Source organism: Cibotium barometz, chromosome 40, assembly GCF_041138505.1.
Source record: "Cibotium barometz isolate CiBa-2024 chromosome 40, ASM4113850v1, whole genome shotgun sequence".
In the NCBI taxonomy this organism is placed as follows: Eukaryota; Viridiplantae; Streptophyta; class Polypodiopsida; order Cyatheales; family Cibotiaceae; genus Cibotium; species Cibotium barometz.
Genome location: NC_141085.1, coordinates 31,910,429 through 31,926,443, shown reverse-complemented (window position 1 = coordinate 31,926,443; position 16,015 = coordinate 31,910,429). Strand labels below are relative to the sequence as shown.

Below are 16,015 nucleotides of genomic sequence, written 5' to 3'. Positions count from 1 at the left end.
TTGTGCCTCCCACTAGACGCCAAAGCAACCGTAATAAAAACAGCAAAGGCCAGACTTAGCAAGGTGTGGGATCAGGCACTGCAAGCCCTGATGGAGATTCATGAACAGATATCGTGCAAGCCGGAATAGGTCATTCATGACCTGGACAAAGATGATGATGCAAACAGGGAGTCACAGCAGCAACAACAGCAACCTCAACAGCAACGGCAACGGCCAGCAAGCCAAGTAATACGACTCAAATTCAAGTGCAAGATGTGGCTGAGAATGAAGACGTCAAATCATAGCCGTGTGACCTACTGTTCACTCCTGGCTAGCACTTCGCCTACAGAGAAACACTTTGTGAAGTACAACGTTGAGGAAAGCAGATGAATATGCCGATTTGTCTACCACGTATATATATGCACCAACCCTCCTAGTCGGCCAATTATAAAGCTGCCGGCTAGCTATACCCAACTACCACATCATCAATGCCACGTCACCATCGCCACATCATCACTGCTATGTGTGGCCATGCCACCTGTCACCTGCGTTGTCCGACTTTGCCTGTCAGCTGCTATCTTATGTCTGGCTCTGCCCTGCATACTCATAGGTGTGTCACATACTTGAAGGGAGGGAGGCGGTCCATTGAAGGCCATGTGACTCAAACCAATCGGTGGTGCATATATACCAGCAACAACTATGATCCTCCTATGCCAACTATCTAGAAGGCTCTAGAGCCAACAATGGGAGCCGATCTCTATGCAATGTGTAGAGATATTGTATGTATGTGATGGCCCGAAACATGGCGTCTACGACTAGAAGGGCTGATTTGAACTCAGCCAATGCTATGCATGTGGAACTAATGGCTTACTCCTCATCATTCATGAAAGAACCATAACCTATTAGCTCTCCACTCTCCTCGAGTTGTCTGCCAAATCTGTTTGGCTATGGCCACACAATCAATCAATGAAACTTGAGATCTCATCAATGCATTTGACCCATTGGTCTCCCTAGAGAGGCCAAAACCTTTCGGTTACACTCATATAATGCCATCACTCCCCATATCATCTTAGGTGGTAAGTGGAGCTCCTATAAACAAAAAGAAGTCATGATCTTGAGATCAAGTCAAAGACCTTCCAAAAGTCCACAAAGCAACAATAAACCCATTGCCCGTGTAGCCTCCTCAATCATGGCCTCAAGGGTGAAGATATGATCTAATGTAAGTAGTTCCCCCTAAACCCCACTTGTCTTAATGCTTTCTGTCTCATGTCTATATGACAAAGTGTCAATCTTTGCCTCCAATACTGCCCCATAGATATTGGCCATGGGGTCTCTTGCCTTATGGATGGGAACACTGATGTTTGTAGTCCATGATGGAGAAGACTTCACACAAAGCCCTAATATAGATCTACGCAAAGAGAGGGGCAACAGTAGCGGATCCATTTGCGAAGTGTTTCATGTAAAGGTTGGCTTGTCATGTGCACACACGTGGCCATATCCCTGATTAGGCAACAGTTTAGAGTACATAACAGGCTCTAGCAAGTACAATAGAAGTCCACAAAGGCAACCCATTAGTTAGGCAAGACATGAGCATCAAACAGACAAATTCAGCAGCATTTAATAATATTATATGAATTTTGTACTTTTTTTTTCCGAAAAAAGATATATAAAAAACGCCCGTAGGGCTACAAAAGATCCTCTCCTGCTCACAAGAAAAACACAGCAGAGAACAAAGCAAGGCAGCCAGGGAGACTCTGCTAAAGTGCTGAGAAGTACAAGTATCAGTACAAAGAACTGAATGGCTATATCATACAATAGGAGGGGGGAAAAGCCAAACAGGTGGCCTGTAGTGCCAGCGGGGGGCCCCGCGTGAAGTGTATAGAAGGGGCCGCTGCGCCAGGTGGTGTGAAAGGCCTGGCGCCGCAAGATCGCCTCATCCGAGTCGCCCCGAACGCGGTCGTACTGTCCCCGCAAGGTGTGGATCAACTCCTGCCAAATCCCCCGAACAGTCTCTACTGGTGGCTCCAGTCTCCCCTCAAAGGCCCTGAAACACCGGGCCTTCCAGGTAAACCAGATGGTGATGCTGCTGAGGAGCTCCCATCGTAGATCCCTCTCCTGTGTCCAGCTGGCGGATGAGAAATCCGGTGAAGGAACAAGGCGGGGCCAGAATACGCAGCATCCGCAGCCAAATCTGCTGCGCCTGAGGGCAGTCCCAAAGGCAATGTCTCTGTGTCTCCATAGGGTGGCCGCATCGGACGCAGGCCGCCGGAACACCACTGTAGACAAGCCACGTGCCAACTGTTGAGCCCCTGTGGTGGGCGACCAGCCACTAGAAAGTCGAGATCCTGCGGGCCTGTCGACTAGCCCAGAGCCGGGCCCAAAAATCCTCCAGAAACTCCTGTGAGAGTCCCTGTAGCTGCCAGTGCCCCGCTGCAGCTGGAGAGACCATCCTCCTCGCCGTCAAAATATGCCGTCCCAATCGAACAGTATACTGAAAAAAGGTAATCTCTGTGGCCTCAAGGGATGCATAAGGATCATGCCACTCGTACTCACCAGGGTCCCACTGTAGCCGGGCCAAGGGGCGCGCTGCATATGCCCATATGCACCAATTCGGGAGCACATCTGCAGGGTCTAGGTCAATATGCCACTTCCAAGAAGCGGCGGCCACTACCCGTATCCTCTGAAAGGTGCACTCTGCAACCAAAGGCGACTCCACCTCCACTCTCTGAAGTCTGACCTCATCCTGAATCTCATAGTAGAGGCATCTGCCATCCTCAGTGCAAGTTCTGACAGCAATCAGGATCTCCAACTGTGTAAAGGCTCCCACCCATCGTGGGGCGACTAGCTCGATAGGCGTGAACCACTCCTCTGTGAGTGCCTCCTGAATGTCATCCCTCATAATCAACCCCCCTCTGAGTGACTCAGCCTCTCCACCTGGATCTCCTCTGGTAGACTGCAGAAGGCCTGCCAGTCTCCAAAGCTACGTGCTGGGCCTGCCGCCAAACGTCCCCAAGCTAGACGAGGCCGAGAACCCAGCATATGACCCTGCTCTGTGCGAACCGCTGGGCTCCAGATGAGCGGCTGTCTAGCCCGCTCCTCAACACAAGAAGGAGGTCGCTGAGAGAGCCCCGGTCTCAGCAGCTCCCAAGCTCTCAGGATGCTCAAGGCAAATCTGTCCTCCCATCCTCTACTGAGGCCTGTCCTCCTCATCTCTATGAAGATCCATCGAATCTCTGGTGCCCAAGTGCCCCCTGCTAGAGGAGCCCGAGCTTGCAGCAGCAGCCCGAGCTCGCAGCAGCTGCAAGAGAAGCTCTTTCCAGGTTCAGCGCCTGGAAGCAGCCCCCGAACAATAAGCTTCCCCAATAAGGCTCTACTCTGATCGACTGGATCTATAATGCCCAAGCCTCCCTGAGCCAGCAGAAGTGTAATAACTACCCATGCAACCTTTGCCCGAGCAGGCTGACCGTCCCGCCCAGACCAAAGAAAGTTCCTGATCAGCCTCTGTACCTGGCTGATGCAAGAGCTCGAGAAGATCCAGCAAGACGTAATGTACCACATGGTCGCTAATAGCACCTGATTTGCCACCACCACCCTCCCGGCCAAGGATAGTCGAGCTGTACTCCAATACAAAAGCTTCTTCCGAATGCTCAGAAGAAGCGGGGCAATCTGCTGCTCAGGTGACAAATCTAGTCCAATCTGGCATCCCAAATACCGCACTGCTGTGCCAGGAGGAATCCATCTAAAACCGGGGTCCGGGCTCCATGCCGGAGTGGGAGCGCTACTGATCCAAAAGGCCACTGTCTTGCGCCAATTGATCAATGCTCCTGAAGCTGCACTAAAAACCTAGAGCGACTGCTCTGCCCGAAGAAGATTGGCCTCCTGGCCATGCAAAAATAAGCCCGTGTCGTCAGCAAACTCAGCATCGAGCAGGTCCTCCCCCCGAACTGGGAGCTGGAGTCCTCTCAAACCAACCTCCTCTGCCGTCAAATACATGCTCATAGCCTCCGCAAAGAAGAGAAAAAGAAAAGGGGCGAGGGGACACCCCTGACGGACTGATCTGGTCAGCTCAAAACTCGGCCCCCGTCCTCCTGCAATCAACACCTGGCTACTAGCTATGGAATACAGAGCCGCCACCCCTCTAATCCAACCTGGCTCAAAGCCCAGGCGAAGCATAGTGCCCTCTAAGAAACCCCAATCAACTCTATCGTATGCCTTCTCAAAATCGAGAAGCATCACGACCAAGTCCTCACCAAGAAATCTAGCTCGGGCCGTCGCCTCCCAGAAGGTGAAAATGTTGTCAAGGATACTACGCTCCTTGACGAATCCTGTCTGGGTAGCATGAATCAACTCCCCCAGGAAGGGCTGGATCCTCAAACTCAAGGCCTTTGCTAAGACCTTGTAGACAGTATTGAGGATCGTAATAGGTCTCCAATGCCGAATATCATCTGATACTCCCTCCCCCTTGGGGATAAGAAAGATCAAGCCCTCTGAAAAGCTCTGTGGCATCACCCCAGTGTCCAAAACATACTGAAAGCCCCTGCGGAGGCCTGGCCCCAAAAGGTCCCAATAACGCATAAAAAAGGCAGGTGTCAGCCCATCCTCCCCTGTGCAACTATGGCGCGGCAGGACCCTCAAGGCCTCAGCAAGCTCAACCTCTGAAAGAGGCGCACCAAGGACTGTACGCATACCATCTGTGACCCTCCTCTGCACATGGGCCCACACCGTCTGTCTGCAAGCATCCCGAGCCTCAGTGGCTGGCTCCGCTGAAAGCAGGTCTCTATAGAACCCAGTGGCAATGGCTCTGATCTCCCCGGGCTCGGTAGCTACAGACCCGTCCGGCCTCCCAAGCTGACGGACTCCTGCTCGAGCATGGCGGGGCCCAGTAATCTCAAAAAACTCCCCAGTCACTCTATCCCCACGCTGCGTCCACTGAGAGGCCTGGCGACGATAGTAAAACTCATGTCTCTGCTCCTCTGCCTCTCTAACCTCCTGGCGTGCCTAGCTCAGCTGGGACGCCACCCACTCACATGCAGGCTGCTGCTCCTGAAGGCGCTGAAGCGAAGCAAGGCTGCGTCTCAGCCGCTGCTCCCGCTCGCGAATCTCTCCCAGCCGTGTCAAAGCTGCAGCGTGCAGAAAAGAGCTAAGCTCTATGAGTCCCTGGGCACACTGGCCTGCTGCATCCTGGTCAGAGCACTGACTATCATGCCAGATCCTCTCAATGTCATCTGCGAGACTAGGATCTGTAAGTACCCTCTCTGGGATCCTCAACTGCAAGCTGGGCTCCCGTGTCCTCTCCTCAAGTGTCAAAATAACTGGCGCATGATCTGAAAATGAGGTGCCAGCGAGAATGCCAACGGAGCCCCCTCGCTCCCCTAACCAGTCGCCCACATAAAAGCGATCAATCCGTGATAGATTAGTCCCTCCCTGCCGGCGATCCGACCGAGAGAAACTAAGACTGTCCTGAGAGCAGGAGAAGGCCCCATGCTGCCATGCATCAGTGATCCTCAGTGACATGCAAAATCGCTCCCAAGCTGCAAGCTCCGTGCCGTGCACTGTAACATGACTGCCTCCCACCCTATCAACCGGGTCCTCAAGCATGTTGAAGTCACCCCCGACACACCAATGTGCGGCCTCTGGCAATGCATCCGTAACCTGGGTCCAGAACTCTGCTCTGGCACTAGCATGGTTGGGCGCATAGACGTTGAGCACACCCACTAGCTCATCATGCATCCTCAGAATGACATACTGTGCTCTACCAGGCACAATGATCCCTCGATCCATAATGGCCTGCCGCCATACGTCTGCAATGACCATGCATACTCCTCCCTGTCCACCCAAAGGACCAAACCCTGCAGACCAAAAGGTGTCCCATCTACCAGGCATCACCGAACCATATCTCCGGATCCTGCTCTCACCCAAGCGGTACTCCTGCATCATCAAAATATCAATGCTGCCACCAACCAGGCATCTCTGAAGCTCCTGCCTCAAGCAACCACGATAGCGTATATAATGTGCTCTGCCAAGGCCCTGTACATTCCATGAGAAGATCCTCATGGATGACCTGCTGAGGTGGATGCTGTCTCAGCCGTACGGCGGGCCTTCGCAAGCGGCTTGGATGGAGAATAGTCCCCATCCGAGCGGCTGCGAATCTGCCCACCCGGTGTACTGCAGGAATCACGGATCAGGCGCCAATGGCTGTCCCATGGCGACTGCCTCCCGCTCAGACAGAGCAACCTCATGTATACACATATCCAGGGTCGCGTGCTAAGTCTGCCACTATGCGAACGACCAAATGACGAATCCCTGAGGCATCCACACTCCTGGGATCCAAGAAAAAATGAGCCAACTCTGCTCCAAAAAGCCGTGTGAAGGCGTAATCAAAAGCCTCCGAGCGCTGTCTAGTGCCGAGGTGACTCAACCGACTGCGGATAGATGATATCCGTGAAGCCCGAGTTGGCATGGTAAGTCTCCTCTGTGGTGCTCGAGCAAAGTCGGTGCTCAGTGCCCTCCGGACTGCAGGTGAACGCCAGGGGACTGCCAGGGCCTCCCGGGGAGGTGAGGCGGGCGGGCGGGGGGGGGGGGGGGGGAGGAGGGGGCGAGGGGGGTGGAGAGGGAGCCGCTGCCGAAACCGGAGCAGGGACGGGAGGAGGCGAAGGTGGAAGCGAGGCGGTGGGGGGGGACGGGGGTGGGGGGGGTGAAGGAGGGGGTGCTGGCATCTCCTGGTCCTCTGTCGTCGCAGGGGTCTCCTCCTGGAGGGGAGCAAAGCCGTTCCTCACGGGAACCCAGTGATGCTGAGACTATGGCTGCTGCTGCAGCGGTCTCTGGGCGTGCTGCTGTGGCTGTCTCCCTCGACGGCGCCCCTGTCCAGGCTGCCACTCCGAGGTCTCTGTGGCCTGAGCAGGTGGCCTAGAGGCTGCCTGCCGAGCCGCATCTGTGGGCGGGCCATCAGGGGCCTGCTGCTGCTGCGGTGAGGGTCGGGGTCTCCTGCGAGGGCAGGCCTTGGCCAGATGACCGACTTGCCTGCAAATGAAGCACTGGTTTGGGAGCCCCGAGAACTCCACTCTCTGATCAATCCATCCCCCCCTATCCTAGGTAGCTGAATGACCTTCGGAAGGGATGAGATGTCAGACACCAAAACTCTGACTGAAGGTAGCCCAGCTGCTCTGGCCACCACTGAAGCTGTTGTGGGGCCAGTCTCTAGTACCGAACCCACCAATGCTCCTAGCCTAGAGAGGAGCGGAAGATACTCCCGGCGGAGTCCAGGGAAGCAAACTGTAACATGGAAAAGGCGCTCCCCCTGCTCGGCCGCTGCTGGGTCAAAGCCATGCTGCCAAGGTCTGAAGAAAGCCCGAGCACCCCTAATGTCAAGGGGACTCATGGCTAGGACCTTGGCCACGCTCTGGGCGGTCTCGAACTCGATCTGGTAATGTCCACGGCCCAGTAGCTGAACATCCAGGATCTTGCCCACATCTGCAAGAAGGCGGGCCTGGAGAAGATCCCGGATCTCCCCTCTGCTGGGGCGAGTGCCGACTATACGGCAGATGGTGGAATGAGCCTGGAGGCGTTCCACTTCTGCGGTGAGGCTCGCTTCCTCTTCTGGCGAAAGAGAAAGCCTGATGGGGGTGTCCTCAGGGGCGGGCGAGGGGGCTGCGAGGGAGTCCCTTTGAGGTGGGGCAGGAGGAGCCTCCATCAGAGTCTGAAGCTGTGTCGAAGGCAGAGCGAATGCGGAGAGCCTGCTGGAACCGAGCTGCACACAAAGAACGGAGGGGGAAGGCGGAAGGCACAAAGTGAAGAAAACCCCAGGGAGAACGAAAAATCAGAAAAGGAAAAGAGGCGCGGGGAAGGCGGCGAGGACAAAAAACCCTAGGGGGAGGCGGCTACAGCGCGAAGAAGGGGGGGTGGGGGGAAGAAGAGGCGACGGCAGCTGAAGGGGGGGGGGCGCTGAAGACAGACGGGGGGGGGGGGGGGGGGGCGAAGAAGAGGAGCTGGAGCAGGGGGCAGCTGCGCAGCAGCGCTGGGGCGCGCAGAACAGCCAGGCGGGGGAGGGGGGGGGCAAGCGCGATGGCAGGCGGGGGAGGGGGGAGCAGCGCCAAGGCGGAAAAAACAGGGGGGGGGTCGTGCTGTCAGCGCGTGCAGGGGGGGCGAGCGAGAGCTTCAGCGAGCCTATGCTTATGAATTTTGTACTTATTTCTCCTGGCCCACGGTTGTAGGGACATTCACCTGAGCCTGTAAATAGAAGCTCTATGTCTCAGTCATAACCATCTGCTCCCCAATTGGGGGCAGGTCCGAGTCAATCCTTGGATAGTCTTCTGATCTGGAATTCAGTCCTCTTTAGAAGGCCAAAGGCCATGGAAATTGTACAGCAGTACACATCTTTTTGTACCATATCAATATATTGAAAATACAATACATCTCTCTCTTCTCTTTGCTGTATATTCTTTGCATCTGCATTAGTGTTCCTAATCAGTAGGCTTAGGGCTGGATCAAGTACAACAAGGCTTCCGCGCATGCATCATTGGTATCAGAGCATTCGGGCTCAGCCATCTACGCACTAAGCTGTCCCAAGACATGTGCACAGATCCATGGAAGAATGCAGTCAGGGTAGCATTTGTAAGGTGGTCGGCAACAGGAAAAGCATTCCCTTGGAGTTGTGTGCTCAAAGGAGCATACCATTGGCTCTCAGATCAATTCCAAAGGTGGAGCATCAGGTTTGATCATTCTCAGAAGGAGACCATAGCTGTGTTAAGAGAAAGGGATTGCAAGCATGGGAACAAAGTGGAACAGATGCACAGTTCTAAAACCAGACTTGAAGTGGAATCATAGGAAGGACAAGGTTTTCAGTCGAAGTGTCAGAAATCAAGCAGTCAAAGTATAGAGTCAGTAGTCCAGGGAGGAAGGATGACAGGTTTCCATCCATCATCAAGTTTAGCAGGAGGGAATGTCACGTGCACACATGGCTGATCCCATGGCTATTCCATGATTAGGGACAGCAGTTTAGAGTAGGTACAATAGAAGTCCCCAAAGGCAGGTCGGCCAAGATAGGAGCATCAAACAGACAAATTCAGCAGCATTTGATAATATTATATGAATTTTGTGCTTATTTCTGCTGGCCCACAGTTGTAGGGATATTCACCTGAGCCTATAAATAGAAACTCTCAATCTCAATCATAACCATCTGATCCCCAATTTGGAGCAGGTCATAGTCAGTCCTTAGACAATCTTTTGGTCTAGAATTCAATCCTCTTTTGGAAGGCCATGGAAATTGTACAGCAGTTACATCTGTTTGTATCATATCAATATACTGAAAAAACAGTTCATCTCTCTCTTCTCTCTGCTGTCTATTCTTTGCGTTTGCATTAGTGTTCCTAATCAGTATCCTTAGCGCTGGATCAAGTAAAGCAAGACTTTCGAGCATGCAACATGGCTCTACCGTTGTGCAGCATCAATAGGGCTTGGGTGGCATTGGCTGTGGCGAATATGCTGCGGTGGCGGCGGAGGCAGGGTGGGGGATGTGGGATAAGTCCAGTGGGAGCTGATTGGGGATGTCGTATAGATGGTGTGTGTAGGTCTCCCATATGAAAGGGTATGTTATCAGTGTTGGTGTCTTCTTTTCCTCCAAGAGGCATCTAAGGTGTCTGCACTCAAAACGACACAGCACAATTCCACTTGCACTTTGCGAAGAATGCTCGCTTCTTCTGGCTGGTGAGGCTCTCTGCATTTCACATGCAAAGATCTGTCCAGACTCTTTTCCTCACAGGAGGTGAAGCCTTATGATCTCTGCACTAATCATCATACCACTAGGAACTTTGATTACTACTCACATGTGTAGAAGACCAGAAATTGCAAAGGGTAGTACTTACAATGGTATCCAGATCAGTTCGCACCAAAACATACTCCAAAAAAGCTGAATTGCCATGCACCAGCGAATACAACAGTAGAATTGAGCATTCCTCTGTTAAACATCTGCATCACCCAAAAAAAAAAAGTCAAACACTAAAATGATGTGATGCAGCACACGAAAAGCATAGGATAGAAAGCAAGAATATGTGTTATTAGGCTGCCTATAAAAGATGGTCACATGGTAATACCGACAAGGTATACAAATTATGTGAATCACTCACAATCCAAGCGTATCATACAAGGCAGTGAATGGTATCCTCAACCTAAACACTTCTCCAGCATTATTCTCACCATCCACAAGATCAACTGTTACCGAAAACGTGCCAAGCAATGAGATGTTATTCACACTCTTCCAGGACAAAACCCCAGGAAACACTGAATTTGAGACAAGAAAATAAATTGCCAAATTATGGAAAAGAAAGTACATTCAGTGTCCCTTGCCAAACCAAGTGCTTGACAGAAGGGATTCGAAACAAGGCACGATTCTGCCATTACTGCAGCTACATCTTCCCCCTTTAAGTCCATCTTTCTTTCCAAGGCTTCATCCAATTGCAGAACTTTGCGATGATGTACCAGGACTAAAAGCAGAAGCAAGCTGTTCTGAGCCAGAGGACTGGTTGCAGTACTTGATTTGGAGCTCACCAAATAGCTGTATGTATAGTATGGCAACCTCAATACAATGGCTGCACAATACAACCAGAACCTTAAGTCTAATGTAGTCATAATATTCTAAATTCGATGTTTTTTAACTAACAACAAATCACTAACCAGCTGCTGAACCAACTCTTTCGAGCACTCCAGGTTGACTGGGTTTAGAAAGATTGATGTAATGTGCCGCATCCGCTGGTACAGGCAATCTGGCTACATATGACAGAAGCAACTTGCGAACAGCGAGACTTACAAGAGCTGTTTCCTGTGCAGACACAATGTCAGCATGTAAACGAGCACTTACCTTAGACCCTATACCCTAAACACGCAGACACAATGTCAGCCTGATAACAAGAGAGCTAAAAAAGCAATTATCTTAAACCCTGAACCCTAAAGTCTACATCTAATATAACATTTGTATACCTGTGACATGGCTGCATCAAGAAAAATGTGAATATTTTTGGGTCCTGGAGAGGCCCCTGAGTGAAGTTGAGTAGACGACATAACAATAAGCAGGTTTCCAACTTCCAGATGTAACAGATAGGTAGAGGGACTTCATGCACCAAACCAAGCATATGTAAACATGCAGCAATATCAGAGACACCTTAACAGAAGGAAAAGCAGAGGGTAAAAATGCTACATTATTTGGTTCAAGCATTAGCTACAAATAGACTTACTTGACATCTGAATTGCCAATAAAAGTCAGCATGGCCAACACCACAAAACTTGCCACATTCTGGTTACCTTCAAAAAAGACAAGCTTTTAAATTAGCAACCAGTTCACACGCTTACCTGATCTAAACCTGTAGGCATATTTTGTGCGCAACAGACACGCACACACATGCACGTGCACACCCCTCCCCACCAACAGCTTCCAGGTATCAAAAGCCCCCTTAAGCACATTCAATGCATTATCATCTGGAGGGGATATGCATCATCATCATGTCTGGCTTCATGAACACATTGAGAATATGTATATATCTAGATAAATCCAGGAACATGCCCAAATTCACCTTTTAGGAACATGCATGTTATATACTCATGGAAGTCAACCCACAAGACTATATAACTATCAACTCCATTATGCATAGTATGGACTAGATACTATGACATCCCCACTAACGTCATCAGTGTCCAATAGTGGGTGTAGAACTTTGTATCAAGATATGCTCTCACAAACACACTCCACACACACACACACACACACACACACACAAGAGCATGTATTCACACAAAGCCCTTCGTATTGAGTTTCTGTCAAACCTCCGGAGATGCAAGGCAAACTCAACCATAATGAAGCCTAGCACTAAGGGAAGTAGCAAATAGAAAGAATTAGCACATTGAGAATATGATCCATCTTTGCCTACATAGATTTCATTACACAATGCATTAAGGATGAAGAAGACCAAGGGCTACATCAACATAAAGAAGATCAACAGCTACATCAACATTACGAGCTACATCAAGAAGATCTTCATCAACATATTGGTCATCAACAAGGGGGAACTCTCCCCTTATATTTTATGTTGAGTCAAGGGTTCTCTACCCGGGTAGACCCCCAAAATCTGAGTTATTTATATTTTGGGTCCTTTTGGATTATGTAACGCCTTATTTCTATAAAAGGGTCCTCTCCATCATACCCTTTTTGCCCCTACTTTAGGCGAGGAGGGATTGTTTTGGTATGCCCATGTAGGCTGTCTTTGTCACCTAAGGCAAGACCTAACCTCTGAGTCTTTCGCCAAGACTACGCTTGTTAAGCCTCTGAGCCATGCTTGTTGAGCCTCAGCCTTTTGCGCCATCCTTGTGTCTTTGCTTGAGTTGGTGTACGGGACTATTGAAGGTAATGCATGCAACTCCACCATCACCTCGAAGGAGGGTTTGTTGGATATTTCGGAGTTAGTCTGGCGCTAGTCTAGTGTCTTTGGTGGTGTGAACATCCCTTATTTAGGTCTAGGTCAAAAGATAAGGCCTTAGTGCCTATAAAAGCATGTACTTGGGGCCTTCATTCACACAATGAGTACCATTCAAGTTGTGCAATCTCTCTCTCTCTCTCTCTCTCTCTCTCTCTCTCTCTCTCTCTCCACCATGATGATGATATTTCATCCTCCATAACAAAAACAAGTACTTGCATAAGGAGAGCACAATTTCAACTATTCGAGTGTCTATTTCAGACAATCGACTCAACCATGCACTGCGTAGACTAGATGCAATGGCATCCCGTGACAAGATGGATATCTAGTCATTCTTAGACCATATAATACGGCTTTCTGTATTTTGCAATCATCTGCATGCTCTCCAAATCTGTTACAGGATACTTGTGACCCTCCAAATGTATTGCTTGCAGGACAATTCCATGAGTCAACATAGGACATTCTAGCAGGACAATTCCACACAGGCTGGCTGCTCCATGCAATGGAGGCATTCTAGGGAACCATCATTGAGACTAATGTCTCCAACAGTGGATACAACATCAAAACTGTCTCTGAATATATATAATCAAACATGTTGCATTCATGATGAAGTCAAACAAGCACAAACTATGAGGTGGCACAAACAGGTGGAAGTAAAACTCGATATGCACATGCTGTAGAAATATCAAGTATAAATCTACAATCATGTTTTCATATCCATCCTCTTGTAAGTTTGCAATCCCAGAGTTGGAAAGAATTTTCTAGTGAAAGAAAACCTGGAGTGAAAAGCAAGATCTAACCTTTGGTGAGCCCTGTCGCGTCAGCTTCTTTTTCATTCAGACAAAGAGACAGGCAGCTTGTCAACCCATCACTTGTCAAATGCTCAATAGAATACTTGAGAAAAACACTAGAGAACCGGACTGCATTGGTCACTTTTGCAGAAGTCAACTGTGAATCAGGAGCACCAGATGAAGCCTCTTGTAAACTCCATGCTAAATGGAGTAGCAATTTGGCCAAATGGCCTGTAGAAGTGCTGTTCTCAACTGCAAGTGCCCACAGAGAAAATAGAACCAGCATCAGATCAGAAAACCTCTCTCTCTCTCTCTCTCTCTCTCTCTCTCTCTCTCTCTCTCATCTTGATAGAGGTGCATTACATCCAGCTACTCCATCAATAATGCCAAGTATTGCTGAAAGAAATCCTCATCAAGCCCGGAGCCATGCTTGAAATGGCTTGTCCTTGTCGGACATTTGAATGGTGGAGAAATATGCTTCAAACTAATGTAACCAACAATGAAAGAGTCCGTATCAACTTTACTATCATACTTAGTAAACTGGATCGTTTTTAACAGATGGTTAACCATAGATACTGCTGTTGAGGATGCACTCGGAAACCACTACGGTAAGGTCAGGAGCTTCACTTGCCTCTAATCTGCTTCAACCTTATGGTGCACCTCCTTAGCATAGCAAGGAGCCTCAACTTCACATTGGCTGCTCTTCCAGATGTGACCGCTCAAATTTCATGGCCCTTTGATGTTCTCATTTCCACTGTGCTTCTTATTGCCTTGGTTTTGGATGAATTGTTGCATCATGTAGTAATCGCTACATCATGGGATCCATCTAGGAAGTAACAGACATTGGGGTATTGGCAATGTCCATGAGATGTGAGGTCTCAGCAATCTCCTCAATGAAAGGTGTTGTAGCATGCAATAGGTTGATCGTCATAATGTGCAACAAAGCCTTCTTTATACCCGTGAGTTTGTGCAATTCCACTTTGAGAGAGAAGAGAAGAGAGAGAGAGAGAGTAGATAGTCAACACAGTATTGAGTCCCAATTACCCACTAAACCCCCACCCCCCCCCCTCTCTGCAAGCATGCAAGCAGGAGTATTTGCTTATATTTCTTTGGAGATCTTTGAACAATGAGTATGAAAGATGACTCAGGACGAAGTAGACCGAACGCAAGCTGAACCATATGTTGTCCAAGCTCCTTTGAATAGCTCTTCGATGACCACTACACAAACCCAGAACTGGAAGCATGTTACATCCCAAGGCTAACCAGGGTTAAGACCTTCAAGTTAGGTTAACCATAGCCTAGGGGTTAGGCATCTCAAGTGGGGGTAACTTCTATAAGACGTGTGTTATATTTGGCTCCTGGTTTATAGGAGGCCTACATAAGTGACTTTATGAATCAGTTTGAGGAAGAGCTCCTTAGACCTAGACTCTAGGCCTTGAGACTACTCTATGCTTACATCCAATGGATATGTACTCGTGGTATGGGATGCTAGCTTTGCAAGTGGAGCTATGTCTCAGATGTTACTATCCCCTTGTGCTCGAGGGTGAGCTCTATGGTTGGGAAGTGAGCTAGATGCCAATGTCTATGTGTGTTTCCTTTATGTTTATGCTTAATGGCAAGGTCTATTAGCCTGGGGTCTTTAGTGGTGAGGGCTACAAGTTTCCGAGGATTCAAGGTTCAAACCACCCTCCCTGTTTTTTGGGGCGAGAGAGCCCTACATCCAAATATATAATACTTACACAAAATAAAAGGTATCATGAATGTATGTACACCATATATAATAGAATGGGAGGAAGAGGTGTATGTTTACCCATGCGAAATGTACACCATATATAACAGAATGGGAGGAAGAGGTGTATGTTTACCAATGCTTTCGCATGCTTCGCTGATGACTGTGTCTGGCCATTGAAGGGCTAGAGGAAGGCCCAGCAATCTTTCCCAGAGTCGAGAATGTATGTCTACTGCTCTCTTTCCCACAAGAACTCCGAGCAAATAGTCCCCGTGCTCCTTCGGATGGGCATCCCCTCGAGGGGTAGATGCTACACTGCCCATGCCTTTTCAGAAAAAGACTTCCAATGGCATCATCCAATCTTCGTGTGTGATTTCAAGCGACATAGATCCCGACCTGCTGCTACTTCCTGTTACTTCCAGTTCTGGTTAGGATTTCTCCCTGTGAAGATTAGGGTTTCATGAAAGATGCAGGGGCAATTGGGTGAAGAATGGCGTTTCTTGTTTATGGAATCATCTCGTCTCGTTCTGTCTAAGCGAAATTAGGGGTTTTGATCCCGTCGGTGCAAGCCAGGCTTCGTGAAGAGGGAGCTATGAAATGCAGAGTAATGCAGTGGAGGATGTAGGGCAAAGATTTCATCAGATTTTACTTTACGGAGTGAAATGCGATTTAGGCGCCATAGCCTGCGAGCGCGACAGAGAAGGGCAGCAGGTAACGCGCGAGGGTAAGGAATCTTCTTCAGCTGAACTGTTCTCGGATGATGTTCAACGTTATCGTTGATTTTCACGTGTGATAGAGCAACGCTCACATGCGTCTCTCTATAGATTCTAGAAGCATCTCGTAATTCGAAATTTTCACTTTTAAAATATTAAATATTAATGGAATCGAGAAAATCGAAATTGCAAGTGGTAAGGAAGGAGTTCGAGTCTCCCTAGGTGATGGGTTCAAATCTCAGGATGGCATCTAGTTTGTGTGAGTAATGTCCTTTCATAATCTCCTCCCAAGCCCCCAAAAAAAAAGAATTATTCAATAAATAAAGTGCAGAAAGTAGTTAGCAT

At 49.3% G+C, this 16,015-nt stretch overlaps 1 protein-coding gene across 2 annotated transcripts in view; it reads right to left on the bottom strand.

Annotated features, from left to right (window-relative positions):
- LOC147615419 (uncharacterized) overlaps window positions 1-15,784 on the bottom strand; it is a 47,061-nt gene extending 31,277 nt beyond the window's left edge. For both annotated transcript variants that reach the window (XM_086779530.1, XM_086779531.1), the window contains exons 1-8: window positions 15,094-15,784; window positions 13,238-13,480; window positions 11,205-11,271; window positions 10,951-11,080; window positions 10,648-10,792; window positions 10,305-10,562; window positions 10,101-10,185; window positions 9,840-9,942 (exon numbers count right to left, since the gene is read on the bottom strand). In XM_086779530.1, the coding sequence (XP_086635656.1) occupies window positions 9,840-9,942; window positions 10,101-10,185; window positions 10,305-10,562; window positions 10,648-10,792; window positions 10,951-11,080; window positions 11,205-11,271; window positions 13,238-13,480; window positions 15,094-15,280 (1,218 nt within the window). In that variant the 5' untranslated portion in view covers window positions 15,281-15,784. The remainder of the gene's footprint in view (window positions 1-9,839; window positions 9,943-10,100; window positions 10,186-10,304; window positions 10,563-10,647; window positions 10,793-10,950; window positions 11,081-11,204; window positions 11,272-13,237; window positions 13,481-15,093) is intronic.
- Window positions 15,785-16,015: the final 231 nt, after the last annotated feature.